We start from the raw sequence: 18,487 nt of genomic DNA, 5'->3' as shown, positions 1-18,487 counted from the left end.
AGGGCAAATGGAGAGCTTCTGGGAGTGTCCGCATCACGACCAAGGGGGTGTGCCACCAGCTTCATGCCCTGCTGGCCTCACCCCCCAGGTCCAATTGTGCCTGTTCTAGAACTCACACATGGAAGGATGGTGGCCCCAGGGTCCCCCATGCACAGAGGCAGAAAGCAGGAGCGCTCCTCCCAACTGACAGGGAGCAGACCTGTCCTCTGTGAACCTGTGGTGGCAGAGGCTACAGGGTGGTCCATTTCAGCTCCACTTACAGAGAAGTGGTGATGACAAGAGCTGCCCACACGTGCAATGAGAAGGAAGTGGAGCCATTCCAGGAACCCTCAGGCCCCTCGGGCAGGAACGCCAGAGAGGAGCTCAGGCACTCAACAGGCAGGACAAAGGATCCTTGAAAGACCTTCCCAATCTCAATGCTCTGAGGTCATCTTAGTCAGCCTGGAATTCTGTGAGGCTGCCTTGGGTCTGGCACATGGCAGCCTAGCATCTGGACAAATGGCGTGAGAAGCCTCTAGTACCAGGCTGTTCTGTGAGTGGGGGTCCGGCAGTCTATGACACGAGGTGGCGGTGAAGGTGGGCAGACCGTGGAGACTTTGTAGGACTCTGGCTTTCGCCCTGAGGTGCAATGGCAGCCCTTGGAGGGTTGTGGACTGTAAAAGGATCACATCAGGAAGCTGGGGTCATAGTGCCGGTCGGGGGGGATGGAGGCTGGGGCCATGGAGCTAGCAGCAGAGGGCAGAGAGGCTGGATTCTGGGTAGAAGGGAGAGGGAAAAGGTCAGCTTGTGTATGATGTGTAAGAGAAAAAGAGAAATAAAGGAAGGTTCCAAGAATTTTGGCCCGAAGAACTGGGAGGCTGGAGTCCACGGGTACTGACATTGAACTGAGCAGAGGAGAGCACAGGGGGGCACCTGGGCTCCAGGCTGGACGTGCTGCTTGGTCCGGGTGGCAGGTGGTCAGCCGACAATGCTCCATGCTGAGCACGCCGTCATGGCCGAGGCTCAGGAGCCCAGGGTAGAGCCTGGGCTGGGAATACAAGTGTGTGTGCTGGGGGCATATGAGGGGTATTGTTTAGACTGGAGAGGCTCACTGGGGAGAGGGAGGAGAGAAAAAGTCCAAGACTAAACCCCAGGCACTCTAGAGATTTGTGGGAGGAAACAAACTGAAAACGAGCAAAGAAGACTGACAAGTGACCAGGGTGACAGCAGAACCGAGAGAGTGAGATCCTGGAAGCCACACGAAGAACATGTTTCAGGAAGAACTGATACAACATGTCTGCCGAGGTCAGCAGCAGGTGAGCGGTGCAAGGGCCACTGAATCTGCTCTGTGGCTGCTGTGGGGAGCTCATCTTGGTGCGCCCAGGTGGCAGAGCTGCTGGGCCATGCTGGGGGCACCTGCCACTCCTAGCGGACGGGGAGCGCTGGCTGGACTGTCTGAGGGAGGGTGGTGAGGACATGGATGATGGAGCCAGGTGAGAAGGCCAGAGATAGTGGAGGGAGGCGGGGATCCTGGCCAAGGGCAGAGGGTGGGAGGTGTTGCAGTACATTTGTGGCTGGGGCGGGGCACTGCTGGCGGGGAGCCCCTGACTGAAGAGGAGGCAGCCTCAGAGAACCACCTAGTCTGCTGCGATGGGAGGCTGGATTGTGGGATCTCTTCAGCCAGGATGGCTGCCGAGGGCAGAGGAAACAGACCCAGAGAAGAGCAGCTGAGCTCGAACCCAAAGGCAGGAAGGCACTTGGGGGAGTAGATATGATGGGCTCACCTGAGGGTGAGGGGGCAAGGGCAGCATGATGCCAGGTCCCCGGGGACCCTGCCACGTGGACACTGAAACAAGGATTATGTGTGGCAGGAGCTGTGCTGGAGCACAAGTGGGGTTCTGACATCAAGGGAAGGAGGGGCTGAGGCCACAGGGGCCATGCACTGGGCGGTCTTTAAGGAGGAGGAGTTGGAAGAATGGTCTGGAGCTGGTAACGAGAATAGGACCCCACACAGCCCACCTCCAGGCCCAGAGAGTAATCTGTACTAAACACTGAGGGTTTGGTTTCTCACCACTACTTTTTCTTTAGCACAGATCACATTTTCCTACTTGCATGTCTAGTGATTTTGGATCAAACACTAGACATTGTGGATAATACGCTACAGACTGGATTCTTCAAAGAGGGTTGATTTTTTGTTCTAACAAGCAGCTTAATGACTGGATGATCACCCTGAGGCTGCGTGGGCTTGGGGTCATACTTTGTTGGGGCCCCTCTAACTTGGTGGGGACCAGCCTCCAAACTCCACCTCCTCTGGAGTGTAGCTTCAGACTTTATTAGGGTGGATTTGAAGTAGGTCTAATCTGAGCCTGTGGTCCTTAATGCTCAGGATGGGCCATTCTGGAACCTAGTTGGATGGATGCCAAGAGTGTTGGCAAGATCCCTCCACCTGGGCAGCAGTGCAGCTAGGTGAGCCTCGAGGGGGATGGCCTTGTGCCCAGATGGCTTAGCCCTCAGCCATGGACTGACAGGGGATCCCCACATGGACCTCTGGGGCGCCTTCTCTGCACAGCTGCCCCCTCTCCAGGGCCGTGTCTTGCCATAAACTTTGCTCTCTGCTTCTTCAGCTCAACTGAACTGCCACACCGTCCCGGGGATGCAGCCTGCACACTGTCCACGAAGACAGAGCCAAACAATCTTTGTACTTGCCCAAGGCTGGAGGGCTGGTCTGTGACTAGTTCACAGCCATGGCCAGACGATGGTCTCTAACGACTTCCTGCGATGACACCTCCTTCCAGATCCACCTGTGTAAGGTACCCTACTTTCATAGAACTTCTTGTGGGCCTCATGTGTCACCAGCTTTGGGAAAGCTAGATTTCCAGAACCTGGGTCTTGGCCCTGGTGGAGGGACTGAAGCTGTGTCATGAGGGCTTGGACACCGAGAAGGCCCTCTCCTGTCAGCCTGAGCAGGCGCCTCCCCTGGAAAGGGACACGGATATAACTCTTTTAGGACAAATTCTTAAGTGTTATTCTACTATGCCTAAGCCTATACACTTGTACAACCTGAGCCGCCCACAAGGTCAAGTGCAAAGTGAGATGCCATGGCCGTGCCGGGGAGGCCAGTTAAGAGAAAGAGAGCACTGAATGGGAGAATCACTAAGTGGTGCCTGTATCGGCTGCACTTGGGCCTTAAAACACGCAGAAAGTAGATTCATTTCACAAAAGCAGCAGGACATTGTATAGAAGAAATAAGTTCTTCTGTGGCATTGTCTGCTTCAAAACCTCTTCCTGCCATCACGGTGGCTGACTCTGGCATCCGCTCTGGGCCAGGTGGCCGTGGAGCGCCCATGTCCCCTTCTGTTTCACTATCCAGCTCCTATCTGCCACACCACATGCTTCCGATCTCACACAGCAGCACTAACACCAGCCCGAACTTGTCTGCCGTGGGGGCTATCTTTGTAAACTCCAGACCTCATCACTCAGGATGAGCCACAGCCTGGCCTCAGGACAGTTTTCTTCTAGATTCAGTGAGTGCGGAACTGGAAGTTTTATTGCCACTGGTGGGACACTGTAACGACGTCTTTGATACAGATGACTTTTAGAGAGTCTTATCCTTGTATTCTTCCAAAATGGAACACAAAACCATGCATTGTTTCCATACACACTCCAGGGTCTCCCGAGCCCCAGGAAGGGGAGCAATGTTCATGGAGGGAAAACTGATCACCTTCATGTTTCTAAGTTCTTCATGACGGGAATGTAAAGGAGCAGGGTTGGGGTGGGACCCTTCCCTTCCTAGAGTATCTCCCAGGAGATACAATTTTTAGACTCTTTTAATCTAGAACATTTTCCACCTTCTACTCACAATTTTCTGTTAATTGAAATTGACTTGTTTAAGAAACCCAGTTAACTACCTTGTAGAATCTCACTCATTCTGGATTTATCCACCTGTTTTCTTATGGTGTCATCTAGCTTGTTCTTCTAGTCCCTGTATTTCCTGCAAATTTCAAGTTAGGTCTAAATGCTCGGTTAAAGTAGATTAGACATTTTTGGCAAATATGCTTTACAGATGAACCAAATTGGGAGACACTTAGCATCAGGTTGTCCCACTATCAGGGGTGGTAAATTTGATCACATGGGTAAGTTGGGGAGCACACTTCCCTTCTGCAGTTAGCAAATTCTACGTGGGGTGACACATGGCAGACATCCAGCTCTCCAGTGACGAGTGTTGCCTGAATCCACTACTGGAATTATGCTATAGAACGTGTCCTGTTTGACGTTTTCCCAGTAGATTGCTGATGGTACTCAAGTCCCAAACTTCACGGGATGTATTTCTTTGCTTTATGATTTTTTTTTGGCTGGTATTTATACAGCAAACATACACTTGATTTCCCCCAAACTCAGTAATATCTTAAAAAAAGGTGTGGGAGAACTCTCAAGACACAGTTCATATAACACTGGTAGCACATTGAAATCACTTATTTGCTTGAGAATCTGTAGGCCGTTTCAACAAAGGGGATACATGCCTTGTGTGCTGCTGGTGTCAAAAGAGGTTTCTGTTACTTCCTGTAATGGTAGGGACTGAAGAGAGAGCCACAGAGAGCCTCCGTGAGAGAGGCCCACCTTTTCAAAACCCTATCATGGAGGGGCAATCCCGCTGCTTTTGCTGTGGTGTGTCTGTCAGTGAGGCCCACACACACTCACAGGCAGGGGTCCTGTTGTCGATCGCCTCCTGTGGCTTCTACTGAGATTTTTTCTCCCTGTTATGAGTCACGTTCTCCTGCTTCTTTTGCACACTGAATACTGTGGAGGTGACATAGAGTCTGAGTTTTGTTGGCCTCCTTTAGAAAGCGGTGTTCTAGGGGTGCACAGGTGGCTTGGCTGGTTAAGCAACTGCCTTCAGCTCAGGTCATGATCCTGGAATCCTGGGATCAAGTCCCACATCAGGCTCTTTGCTCGGCAGGGAGTCTGCTTCTCTCTTTAATCTCTCCCCTCTCATGCTCTCTTTCTCTCTCACTTTCAAATAAAATAAATACAATCTTAAAAATCAGTGTTCTGGCAGAGCCTCTTGGTCCCGTGGAGGCTTGGTCACAGGCCCCAGCAGAGTGTGTGACCCACCTCTGACGCAGGGCTGTGTGGAGTGTTGACGGAGCTTCTGGCATGTTTGGCATTGTTCCTCCGCTCTGGCAGGTTGGAACGTGGTTGCTTTCATGTGCTGCGTGGCATCTGGAACCTCCACCTGCCTCTAGTCTGCACAGCTGTCTGCTGCGGGCACACACACACAGCTGAGCTGTCGGCTAAGAAAGCCCTGGGGCCGATCACTGGGGCCTTGTTCCTGTGCAGCAGTCTCCCAGCTGTGCACCTGCCTGTGTGTTTCTCACAGGCCCCTGGGAACCCCAGCTCCGATGGCTGCCTCCCTTGTCCAGGGAAACAGCCGCTGCTTCTGTGCCCAATTGTCCGTGGAACGTGCCCTCAGCTGAGGCCCAGGGTGTGACCATGGTGCTTGTCCCGAGCCCACAGCCTGCAGACATCGACCACCTATGTCTGGCCGTGTCTATAGCTGTTTATGCTGAGCTGACAGGCGGAGGGCCCTACCCCCATGCCTAAAACTGCCTCCAAATCCAAATTCAACATGACAGGTTACACTTGCTTGTATCTGTATTTATTTTCTTGTATATGAAGTATTAGGAAGGATTTGACTCACGTTAGTACATTTATTTATCCTAGAACATATTTAAAATAGTCTGAAAACGACAATACCAATGTTGGCACTAGTGAGTGGCGTTCAAGCTCTTCTTGGAGTTATTTCACACACACCAAAGTCAGAGCTCTGGTTCCAACGTCACTTAAATAATTCTTTCCTTTGTGTGGTTGTTGTACTAATTTGAAATATTGTTAGTCATTTGTTTCAAGTCATTTGGAATTGTAAATTAAAAACATTTAGAAAAATGTGCAAAGCATTCTAAAAAACCGAAATGCGCAAACAGATGTCCTCAGAGAAGTTGCAGTGGGTTGCTCGCCCTCCACTGGCCCCTCCGGCCCCACAGGTGACCATTTACGCAGGTTAACGTTTCGGGTGTTTGCCTTCACATTCCATCTATGTGCCCACATTATCACTTATTTAGGGCAGCAGGCCACGTGTCTGGGGCCTGTCCACGCTGACCTCTGGGAGCCGTGATGATCTGGTGAGGGCAAGGCTATCAAGGCAGCTCCCAACTCCTCTGCTGTTTCATGCTCGGCTTCACATGCCTCCCTGCCCGTGACCTTTGCCTCTCCCCCCAGAGGTCATCAGTTTATGCTGATTCACCACTGGCATTTCCCTTGACTCATTCCCTTCTTTCCGCGGCCACCTAGGGCCAGGTCTGCTCATGTGGCCACAGTGGCCGGGGAGGCAGTGTGGAGGGTCCCAGGCCTCTACCAGCCTTTGCAGTCCTGCTGGCATGAAGCACACTTCAGCAGCCGCCCCTGAAATACACCTGTTTCTCCTTTTCCTCCCGGCAGAAGAATGCTCATTGGTGAGATGTAGGAAATACAGTATTAAAAAAAAATAAGAATCACACCTAGTTGAGACTTCCCACACGAGGAAGAGCACTGTCGATCTGCTCTTTCTTCTGCCTGTTCTGGAAGCCATCAACTGCAGCGAAAAGGGGCTGGCCTAAGTTGTCCCTCTCATTCTCTTAGAATACACTTTTCTACACATTTGTTTTTCAGTTATGAAAGAAATACATGTTTGTTATGGGAGACTTGGAGGAACCAAAGAGTATAAAGAGAAACAGAAAAACCAGCTACACGTTTACAATCCAGAGACAAGGGCTTCTCATATCTGCATCCACACTTCTGGTCCTTTCTCTGTGCATGTGTCCACAGGCAGAGTTTAATAACACGTGGATCTCCCCCAAAAATACTCTGCACATTCCTTTTTCATCAACATTATATCATGAGCATTTTTCTGTAGTTAAATCTCTTTTGCAAATGTCATTTGAAGGCCTTGCTTCATAGCAGCATATTTCATCACAGGAATATATCATAATTTATTATTCCCTGCGGTGGAAAAACTGAATAATACAAACCTAAAGTTTCAGAAGAAAATCTGGGCAACTGCTTTTATAAACTGGACACTAAACACTAAAAGCAAGGAAAAGACAGATTTGTCTTTCTTTTTTGTAATCTTATCTTTTTCTTTTTTATAATGAACACATAGACTTTCTCATTAGAAAATACAAAGCTATTGCCAATGTAGAACAAGGAATCCTGACATTTATGTGTTTTTGTAAATAAATCTTCGACTTTCTCATTTTGCTGGGGTCTCGGGGCTCTGAAGCCCCCACAGAACCTGTGCGGTGCCGAGAGTCCTGCCAGCATCCCCAGGGCACTGGTCGCAGCACAGACCACCGCCCACCTGACAGCCCAAACATCGCAGCTCACAGTCTTCGTGTATTTTAAAAATTGATGAAATAGAAAATGTTTTATGTATTTACAAGCAGCTGTTACTTCTTACTCTGTGACTTGCTTGTTTATGCTCTACCCCATTTTTTTAAAAAAGGATTTTATTTATATATATTTTAGAGAGAGCGGGAGTAAGCAAGCAAGCACAGCCGGGGGGAAGGACAGGGAATGGGAGAGGCAGGGAGAGAATCACAAGCAGGCTCTGTGCTGAGCGTGGAGCCCAATGTGGGGCTTCATCTTAAGGCTCATGAGATCATGACCTGAGCTGAAGTCATGAGTTGGATGCTTAACTGACGGAGCCACCTAGGTGCCCCTTTACCCTCCTCTTCTAGTGGCACCTCCGTATGAGCTGTGTTCAATACATGAATATTAAAGCCTTTAGCGCACATATTTGCACAAGCATGTTTTCCAATGTTACTTACAGATGGTCTCTGCCCAACTAACCAACTTCCCCTCCTAAGTTCCTTCCTCTCATCCAGCCAGCTGTGTGCCAGGCACTGCTCTAAGGGCCACTGAAGTGAAGAGTGAGCAACACATTCCTCTGCCTCACAGAGCTCACACACTGCAGTGGGTGAGTGAGACAGGAAAATGATATTAAAAAAAGAAATAGGACTTCAAGTGATAGAATAAACAGAGCTGGATTTGCCTTTTTGTCATAAGCCAAAAGGACAAAGAACAAGAAACCACATTTTGCATACGTTGGACAACAGGCAAGACAGGACGGCGACTCCTGAGAGCAGGAAAACAAGGGAGGTGACCTCTCTCCTCCCTGGCCTTCTGCCTGGAGTCCTCTGCAGACCACAGGGGCGCCCAAGCACAGCCTGGTGGCCTTCTGAGCAGAGGCAGGGAATGCAGTTTGGGGAGGCAGAGGTAGCTGGAATTCCTGGAGAGGAGTGAGCTCCGCAGGGAAAAAGTTCCAGAAGAGCACCTGGTGTCCCCTGGAATCTTGGACTGAAAATGGGAGTGTGGATCGGCCCCAGAGCAGCCGCCAGAAGCCATGAGCTGGGCAAGGCCCGAGCTCATGCAGGGAAAGGATGTGTTTGTGCTTCCACCAACCACAGGCAGAGACCTCACTAAATGCCTGGGCATTTGCTAGATACCCAAGGGTCACAGGCTAGAAACAGAGCAGAGAAACCTTAGAGGACAGGCTTCTTAGACTCACACTAATAAAGCTGAAAACAAGTCTTGAAAGGACCGTGGGGTGACTCAACTATCTGCTAGATAAAAAGTCCAATATGCTTTAAAGGAAAACAACAAAAATCCAGAGAGTCAATAACTGAACATCTCTCTTTTTTCAAAAAGAATTTTATTTTTGTATAATCTCTACGTTTAACGTGGGGCTTGAACTTGCAACCCCAAGAGTGGCATGCTCTACTGACTGAGCCAGCCAGGTGCCCCAGTAACTTACCATCCTAATGGCCAGCACCCAATACAAAAATTATTAGCCATTTGAAAAAGGAAGGCTTTAAGGGAAACACACATAAGAGGAGAAACAGTAGCTACAAAAAGACAACCAAATTTTCTTCAGAGTTGAAAAATATAACATCTGAGATAAAAAGCTGAGTACATGAGGTTACAGCACATGAATGTCATGGAAGAGAAGATCATGACGTCGCAGACACAGGAGCAGAAGTCATACAAATGAGAGCACACAACATAAAAGCCAGAGGCCCAGCTGCCAAGTGCTCAACAACATACATGTCACTGGGGGTTTTAGGAAGAAGCTGGGGGAAGGAGGCAGAAAAACTGTTTGAGGAAATTATTTTCAAAAGTTTTCTGCATTTGACTTTGAAAACTATACACCCATAGATCCAAAAAGCTCAATAACACATGACAGGCAAGTGGCAAGAAAGAAAAGTGATAAAAAGAACATAAAATAGCAGCTAGAGGGAGGAAGACGTATCGCACATGAGGGAACAAGGACAAGAACAATGAACCACTTCCCATCAGAAACAGTGAGAACCGGGGCCCAATAGGGTAAGTTCTCAGTGTTGTAAGACAGCCTCCCACCGAGCTGTCCCACCAGGACCGTGCACCTGTAACTCTACCCTCCAAGAATTAAAGCAAAGCAGAGACTTTTCCAGATCAATCAAAGCGGAAATAATTGGTATACAGCATGCTGCCCAATAAAAAATGTTAAAATTCTTTAGGTGGAAGGTAAACGCCACAGTGAGAACTATACAAAAGACTAAAAAATGCCATAAATGGTAAAACGAGTCAGTTTCCTTGTTATTAAATTTCCTTTGGGGCAGCTGGGTGGCTCAGTCTGTTAAGCATATGACTCTTGATTTTGGCTCACGTCATGATCTCAGGGTCATGAGATCGAGCCCCATGTTGGGCTCTGCACTCAGTGTAGAGCCTGCCTGGGATTTTCTCTCTCCCTCTGCCCTTCCCCACCCACCTGGGTGCTCTCTCTCTTAAAAAAAAAAAAAAAAAATTAAATTTCCTTAAAAGATAACTGATACAGTGACCTATCATGGGATTTATAGCCTATTAAAAGTAAAACATAAGACAATGTTAGCTGTTGGAAAGGAAAGGAAGCGTGTTCCTTCTTCCGTTATTTGTGATGTGGTGTAATATTACTTGAAAGCAGACTGTGATAAATTAAAAATACACTTTGTGATTCCTAAAACAGTCACTAAAAACAAAACACATAGATAAAAGCAAATATGCCAAGACTGGAAATAAAATGGACTATCCCCAAAATAACACCATTTTTCCCAATCCAAAAGAAGGTAGGAAAAGAGAGAAAAAGGAACAAATAAAACACAAACAGCAAGATGGCCACTTAAACCCACATGGCACAGGATGCAAGTAAATGCAATTATATTAAATATAAGTAGGATAAACACCTTGCTTGAAAAGCAGAGATGGGGGATGCCTGGGTGGCTCAGTCGGTTAAGCGGCTGCCTTCGGGTCAGGTCATGATCCCAGGATCCTGGGATCGAGTCCCACATCGGGCTCCTTGCTCAGCAGGGAGCCTGCTTCTCCCTCTGCCTCAGCCTGCCACTCTGCCTTGCTTTCTCTGACAAATAAATAAATAAAACCTTAAAAAAAAAAAGGCTAAAAAAAAAAAAAGAAACAAAGGCAGAGATGGGTCAGACTGGGTAAAAAAACAAAACCCTTGTGTGGTCTATAAGAGATACATTTTACTTATTATGAAGACACAGGTTGAGTAAATGGATAAAGAAAGATACCCATGGAAACAGTAATCAGGAGAAAGACAAAATGGCCAGATTAACACAGAGTAGACCTCAGGACAAGAACAGAGGGTGGTGAGGAAAAGGGACATTCCATATGATGAAAAGACAATGTTTCAAAAAGACACTATAATCCTACATGTCTGTGCAACTAATAAAAACCTTCAAAATACAAGAAGCAAAAGCTGACGGTGCTCACAGGAGAAAGCAAATCCACAGTCATGACTGGGATATTTCAACATCCTTCTGTTGGTAATTGGCAGAACAAATAGAACTTCAAGAAACACAGAATTTGGGTGATTAAAAATTTATGAGGACTGGCTTCCCACATCTCTTTCAGAGACTGGTTACCAACTAGGCACCCCCACATGTGGTATGAGCATGGCAGGGCTAGGGAGCTCCCGGTCTGCAGGCTCCCCTCTGGAATGCACAATCCTGCCTGCTTCACAGGGTTCCTGGGATCAGGAGACCAGAGGAGAGAGCATTCAGACCCGGTCAAGTGCTGTAAGCTCGGCCTCACTTAACTGTCTCCATCTGGGGTCTAAGCAGCAGATGTCCTGGGTGTCACAGGGGTGGGGACTATCCAGCTTTGAGCAACTGCCAGCCTGCCTGCCTCCCTGATGGTGGGGTGCCTCGCCAGCCCCTACCTGTGGTCTCAGTGCCCCAGGTCCCACGCGCTTGTCCCTTGGCAGGTCACGTAGAGGGGACCACATGTTTTAGAAACTCGGCTTCAGGATCATCTGGAGTCCCTGTCACCCAGGCCCTCTGCCATAGGGCTCCTCATTTGACCTTGGGTTTCTCTGTATGGTTCCCTGGCCTCTCCAGAGCCAAATCCCTTTGCTCTGATCCAAGCAGCCTATCCCCAGCTATGCCTTCCTGTAGGGGTAGGCTGCACACTAGACCCACTGGGGTCATGGTGGCTGGCTGGTGTCCCCAGCCTGTGACCCTTTTCTTTCCTACCTCTAATTCTGGGTCTGGTGTCCCCAGATTTGCTCTGGCATCACAACCTGACACTAATTAAGACCCAGTGTTATTAACAAGGGGCTGGGGACATTCTCACAGCAGGGTACCTATGTTCAAGGCACACCCAGATGATCTTTTAAGATGAGGAAAGAAAACCACACAGGCTGTGAGCAGGGTCAGCAGTGTGGCTGGATGAGGAAGGATCGTGCCTGAGACTCAGAACGAATCCTGGTTGGACTGAGTACATCCAGGACAACACTCGGCTCATAGCATCACAGGGTCAGAAGTGAGCACGGACCCCAGCAGGGCCACTAGCCTGGGGATAGGCAGTACAGACGCCCATGGGCTCTCATGCAGAGGGCCTCGTCTCAGGGATCATTTGGCAATGCATGCAGAGGAGTCCAGAAGTTAAGACTTCCTACATCCTGTTTCTCTCCCTACTGCTTCTTACTTGCTCTGCGACTTGACTCCCCAAACAACATATGAGAGAAGACTCAGCAAAGTCCAGGAAGATGGGCTGCACAAGCCCACCGCCTTCTCCTTCTGGGGGGCATGTCCGCATTGAATGCACGAGCTCTTGGGCCGGGTTTAGCAATTCCAGGGTCTCTCCATCTGGAGTAATGTGGGGCTGGAGACTCTGCTCCTGGGTGACGCCGACCCACAGACAAAGCCCACACCAAACTTGGGAGACAGTGCCAACCCACCTCACCCTCTTGGGGGCTCTGGGGCTGACGCTCCTGCCCTCACTCACAGCACACTGCTCCGAGGTACCATTTCAGCAGAAGCAACATCAACCCCAGCATGTAACCACTTACCCAGAACTCCTGCAGCTCTGTTAGATGGCTGACGTTTTCAATTTTTTTGATTCTATTTGATGCAATGTCCAACATCGTGAGTTTGTTCTAAAATAAGGAGATAAGATTTTTCCTGGATTATCTCAGTTCAACAATGGTTGTGTGACCGCGCACATGGCGTCGGGGGCCCAGCTTAGAGCTGCAGGGTGAGCCACCTTCTCCACCCTCGCGGCACAGGAGTGTCCTAACAGGATGGAGATGCAGGCCACCCATTTTGCTCCCACACGGAACCCTCACAGCCACTGTGCAGAGCGCTCATCAATCACTCCTGGTACCTGATGCTCCCAGCCCCAGACTCCCAGACCCCTGCATGCCAGGGTCCCCATCCTGGTGAGATGCATGGTCCTGGAAGAGCACAGTAACACCTTCCTGGAAGCAGGGCAGGCCTGGGGCTCGGGGGGGGGGGGGCGGTGAGGGGGCTCTGTTGCATGGGGGCATCTGGGTGGGCTCTGAAGAAGCAGTGACACTTGTAGCCACATCTACTCAGTCTATCTTGAGGACATGTACAATACCACAAAAATAATAATCAGGGGCACCTGGGTGGCTCAGTGGGTTAAAGCCTCTGCCTTCGGCTCAGGTCATGATCCCAGGGTCCTGGGATCGAGCCCCACGTCGGTCTCTCTGCTCAGCAGGGAGCCTGCTTCCCTTCCTCTCTCTGCCTGCCCCTCTGCCTACTTGTGATCTCTGTCAAATAAATAAATAAAATCTTTATAAAAAAAGTAATCCTCAGGGGCGCCTAGGCGCCTAGGGGTCTAGGAGTCTGGGGCTCAGTGGGTTAAGTCTCTGCCTTCGGCTCAGGTCATGATCTCAGGGTCCTGGGATTGAGTCCCGCATCGGGCTCTCTGCTCAGCGGGGAGCCTGCTTCCCCCTCTCTCTCTGCCTGCCTCTCTGCCTACTTGTGAGCTCTGTCAGATAAATTAAAAAAAAAAAAAAAAAAAAAAAGTAATCCTCAGAATAGTATTTTTGTCTTCACTTAGAGATGAGGAGCCTGGGGCTCATTGGGGGAGGAAACTGCCCAGGTAAGAGCCAAGGTGGGAGAGAGGGCACTAGTGGCCCCAGCCTGTTCTCCCAGAGGACGCCCTTCTTCTGGGAAGAGGCCACCAGGAGGAAGGGGCGAGGAGGAAGGCCCGGGTGTGGAGAGAGAGCGGGTAGGGCGCCGGCCTGGGATTTACAGCTCATAGGAGAGAGCGGAAGGAGTGCTCGGCCCTGCTGGAGCAGTGTCTGGAGTGACTGAGCACCCTCTCTCTGCAGGCCAGACACTGTGTCTCCTGTTTCCAGCCTGCGCCCCACGATCCCCTCTCCAAGGAGCGCTCGGCAGATGCTGTCTTTCACATCACCTAAGCCTCAGGAGTATTTTTTTTAAAGCTCAGCTTTAAGATTTAACAGAGTTGAATAACACTATAGTAAAAACGAAGGCTGTTAAAGCTTGCATTGCTTGCTAAACCAGGTTTAATCAAACTAACCAGCAATTTTTTCTTAAAATCAAAAGGGAAACATTTAGAAGTTGGTTGACAACCTTCTTGTGTACCCACTTCTGACTGTGAATCCCTTCTTACATTTTCTGCTGTGTTCCTGGGATTCTGATTCCAAACCTTCCCAAGTTTTAAGGGAAAGTTACCAACTGTCTCAATAAAATAAAAACAAATCCGTGAACACACTCGTTAGCCCGTAGCCAGCAGTCATGCCGACTCAGAGGGGCTCTGGCTCCGGTGTCTGACTCCTTGAGGGCCCTCCCTCTGCCCCACCATGTCACCTAGCAAGAGTGCTGGCCAGTCACCCTCCAGGCAGCCACAGGGTCCATGCCGTGTCACATGCCAGCTGAGCATGGGCACGTAGATGAGGAGTTCCTCTGTGTAGCTTGTGTTGGGCTCATCATGTGCGCTCAGGCTGTGGTGTGAGTGCAGCGTGGCAGGAGGCTCCTGCCTGGGGGATGGGGTCTATAGCAAACAGGGACTTAGCGGGTCTTGGCAGAAGAGGGGGGGTGGCAGGCAGTGGCAGGCTGGGGTTGCCCCCGCAGTGACCTCCAGCCCTCTGAGCCCGTCCTGCGGTGCCTGGTGTCACCGGGTACACGTGCAGAGACGCAGGCAGGCTTCGGTCGCAGTGCGGACTCTGCGTGAAGGCTCGGTCCCAGGGACGCTGTGGCTGGCAGGACTGGGCCTGGGACCCTGAGCAGAGGGACTTGGTTATGCGCTTGACACTGTCCTGTGTTTTTCTGGGGAGCTGGACAGTGTTTTGAAAGCTCATCTGAAAGCAAACCAGTAGAGAATTGCTTCCCACCCCCCAAAAAAAGGGAGGGGGGTAGGAACTGGGCGGGGGGTGGCGAGCAAGTTCAGCAGACAGGGTGTCCATTGTGCAGTGACATACCACGGACAGCCATGTGCGCAGGGAGGGGGCTGCATGGGGTGGGGTGCCCTGAATGCTGAGGTGGCATCATAGGTGGTACTGGGACGGGGATTTGCCATTTGGGAAAAACATACATTACTTCCTTACTTCCCAGAACAAAAATAAATTCCAGATCAATTAAGAGAAAAAACTTAAATGAACATTTGACTTCCAATTGAATGAAGCCCTGGGGAGGCTGTCACATTGGACCAATGATAAATATTCTAATAACTAATTACCTTTAAAGTCACAACTACTTTTTTCTTTCTTTTTTTTTTTTTTTTCTGTTTTGTTCAGAGGCCTAACGATGATCTGGTGTTGAATCCAGATCACAGTGTAGCATGTCTACCGGTAAAATTCTCCACTTTCGCTTCTTTCCCATTTGCTGGGGACCTGTGCTCCGTTGTCCATGCCGCAGACAAAACCCTGTCCCCAGCCTCTGTAGAGTCCAGCCTCTCCCACGGGCCTCCACCCTCCATCCTGCACGGCCCCAGTGTGCGTCCGGTGGATTCGCTGGGCTATAAGCTCTCAGTCTGACTGCAAAGTGAAGGAAGGTGACTACGCTTATCACGGGCCAACTGTAACTCCTCGAAAATTCTAGGTAGTGCTAAAATGAAATTCAGAATGTGGTTTTCCCTCTAAAACATGGCTAACGGTGACTAGACCCAGGGGCTGAGGCACAGAAGCCAAAGAAGCCTTTACTAAGACTGAAATTCTAGGTTTAGAATAACAAAAGTAACCATACGGTTACCTTTGCTGGCAATAAACAAAACAGAAAAAAAAAAACCCAGTAAAATTGAATGAGAAAAAGTATTTTATTTGTCTCGACTACCGCAGGGAGGAAAAGCAGGCTTGCCTACAGGCAGCTGAGAAAGGCAGTGGCCAGCGCCACCCACCCTCCCCGCTCAGCGCATCTAAGGCTGTCCTGTGTGAGGCAAGAGCAGGGCTATCCCTGGGAGGTGGACAGGCCCTCCTCATCCCTGCGAGGGTGGGTGAAAAGCAGGGAGGAGGAGGGACGTGCAGGAAGTCAGTTCAAAGCTGAGGTCTCTTGGCCCCTGTGGTCTGGAAAGCCATGGGTCAGGAAGTGCAGTGGCCAGGATGGGGAGGGAGGGACAGCTGCCGACACCTGCCAGCCCTCCACAGGCTGGGGCCCCTGGGAAGAGGCCGAGGTACTGCTGGGGACCGCAGTGTGCAGCACTGGCTCCCCACTCTCCCAGCGGAGAGCGGAGACTACATGAACTTCATGCGTGTCCCAGCGTGAGTGGGGATGGTCTTAACCATAGACCCCTAGAGGTAACGAGTCTTCTTCAGAACAGGACTCACCCGCACCGCCCCGGACACACGAGCACATGTCTTACATTGTTCTCCAGGCCCTCGATGACCTCGATGCCGTTGTGGCTCAGGTACAGCTCTCGAAGGTTCACCAGGCTCTGCAGACCCTCCATCTTGGTCAGCCGGTTGCTCTGCAAGACAGAGGGCCAACAGCCTCAGAACAGCAGAGGGGAGGGAACAAATTGGCTCTTAGCGCGGGAGACTGCTCCTCTTGGAGAGGCCTAATGCTAGGGCACTGAATTCCGAGTGTGCCAGAAGGAAGTGAACGTAGTGAGTGCACTCCAAATTTCAAGTCTGTCGCACTGGCTAAAATGCTGTGTGAGAGTTGGAGGCCTTTAGGTGAAGTACTCACTTCTTTAGATATGCCTGGAAAGGTCTACTCCCATAATTCAGTCATTCAAAAATGTCAAATTCACTAAATATTTTAAAATAAATTACTTTGCACTTCTTTTAATATACATTGTAATGCAAAGTATATGGTCCTTTTTAAGAAAAGAATCTGCAGAACGTCTACTTTGCAAAAGGTACAACTGGTTTTGGGGAGACCCGCCACGCCCAGCACACGCTATGGCACCTCACCTCGAGGGCCTGGCGTACTCAGGGGCTTGCCAACTTGCAAAAACAGGGCTCTGCTCTCTGTGTGGGTGTGGAAGCTTCCACCATGGAGCTAGATGCTTCAGGAAGCCTTAGCACAAGCTCAGCCTTCCTGAGACGACCCTGTAGCTAGAAGCTACCCAGGGAAGAACCTTTTATGTGTATGGATGTGGAGTCTCTGAAACCTAACATTTCAGTGGCTCCCTGATGGTGAAGGGAGCGCTGATTCCGGACACGGCAGAAGACGAGTGTGCGGGGTGCTGGGCAGTTCTGCCCCAGCCGGGGCTCGGCCACAGGGGCATGAAGGCGGGTTAGTACCTGCATACTGAGCACCGTCAAGTTGGTAAGTGCATCCAGGTTCTGAAGTTTAGTGATCTTGTTTTTCCCCAAAAACAAACTCTCCAGACTGGTTAACGTGTCAATATTTTCAATTGCCTGTGAAAAAGACAGGGTCACAATGAATATTGTGTGGCCAACTAGCTGGAGCAGGGTGGGCGAGGGGCCTGGGCAAGGAGACACAGCCATCTGGACTGCGGCCCTGGATGGGGGCAAGTTATCCGTCGACTCTGGAAATTCTCCACTGAAATCTCACTTAAAAGGTGGCTTGGCCAAGGTCTCATCTCCCAGGCTTACCCTAAGCCTCATGAGCCCGAGGTCAGGGGGCATCCACAGGTGAGCAGCCCCCCATCAACCGCTGAAGCTCAGAGCTCACACGATATCATTATTCCATTGGAGGGTTCGTTAAAATGCATTCTGGGAACCTCGGTCTCCACAGAAGCGGCCTTGACCTCAGGATGCCACCCAAGATTCCTGGGAGCAGGCACCCCCATTCCATGGCTCTCTGTCCCCCATCTCAGGATCCACAACCCTCCCTCCCTACCAGAATCCCCTGCTCCTCTACTCAACCATCAATCTCAGTGCCTTGCAGAGAGCAGGTGGCCCAGGACGTGCTGACTGGACCTACTTCCCTCCCGAGTTCACTGCCAGCTTTTGGGCACATGCTAATCCACCAGCAGGGCAGGAGGCAGGTGCATCCCACCCTGTACATCACAGCAGGACTGGAGGATGAGGCTTCAGGGGCAGGGCTTCCTGAACTGCCTATGCTGATGTACGGTGAGCCACCATTCTCCTAGAAATGCTGCAGAGAGAGATAGTTGATAAAATCTGACATCTGGACCACTCTTCACTCTTTAGTTTTAAACAGGCTACTTTGCTCACAACTGTCCCAGGAGGCCCTCCTGGGTTTGCACCCTGCCCAGCTCTCAAGGGCCAAGCTGGGTTGAGTACAGTGTGCTGTGATGTCCAAGAGCTAGACGGAGGGCTGTTTGTAACACAGAGGTGGGGGAAGAAGCGCTTGGGACAACTGTCTTCACTGGAATGTCAGGTGGTCTTCTGGCTAGCAGAGATCCTCATCACTGTCCTGGTGACCCTTCCTCCTCTTTGCTGGCTAACAGCTGCCACCACCTCCCCATGCCCCCGCCAATGTCAGTCCTTCTGTGACTCCTGCGTTTCTACCAGGGGCTCTGCCCAGTAGCTATCGTCAGATGAGTAAAGGCCTGCTCCTACGGACACCAACCTCTTTACTGAAGCCTCTTCTGTCTCCTCTGCCCAGTGCTCCCAGAGGTCAGACAGAATGTGGCAGGATGTAAGGGTGTCGTGGGGTGTGTCCAAGTTGTATGCAGCTACCCAGGGAGAATGGGCCAACCAAGTTACTGAGTTGCAACATGCTTCCTACAGCCCGTG

The 18,487-nt window shown here is 50.4% G+C and overlaps 1 protein-coding gene across 3 annotated transcripts in view; it reads right to left on the bottom strand.

Moving 5' to 3' along the window:
* The window catches only part of LOC111146464 (protein phosphatase 1 regulatory subunit 7), a 29,117-nt gene that overhangs the window by 1,431 nt on the left and 9,199 nt on the right, over positions 1-18,487 (bottom strand). For all 3 annotated transcript variants that reach the window (XM_022502112.1, XM_022502040.1, XM_022502193.1), the window contains 3 exons: positions 17,063-17,179; positions 16,177-16,281; positions 12,398-12,484 (listed from right to left, as the gene is read on the bottom strand). In XM_022502112.1, coding sequence (XP_022357820.1) covers positions 12,398-12,484; positions 16,177-16,281; positions 17,063-17,179 — 309 coding nt within the window. The remainder of the gene's footprint in view (positions 1-12,397; positions 12,485-16,176; positions 16,282-17,062; positions 17,180-18,487) is intronic.

This window comes from Enhydra lutris, unplaced genomic scaffold, assembly GCF_002288905.1.
Source record: "Enhydra lutris kenyoni isolate GAN:26980312 unplaced genomic scaffold, ASM228890v2 scaffoldscaffold1, whole genome shotgun sequence".
Classification (NCBI taxonomy): domain Eukaryota; kingdom Metazoa; phylum Chordata; class Mammalia; order Carnivora; family Mustelidae; genus Enhydra; species Enhydra lutris.
This window is presented reverse-complemented; position numbering and strand designations above follow the sequence as displayed.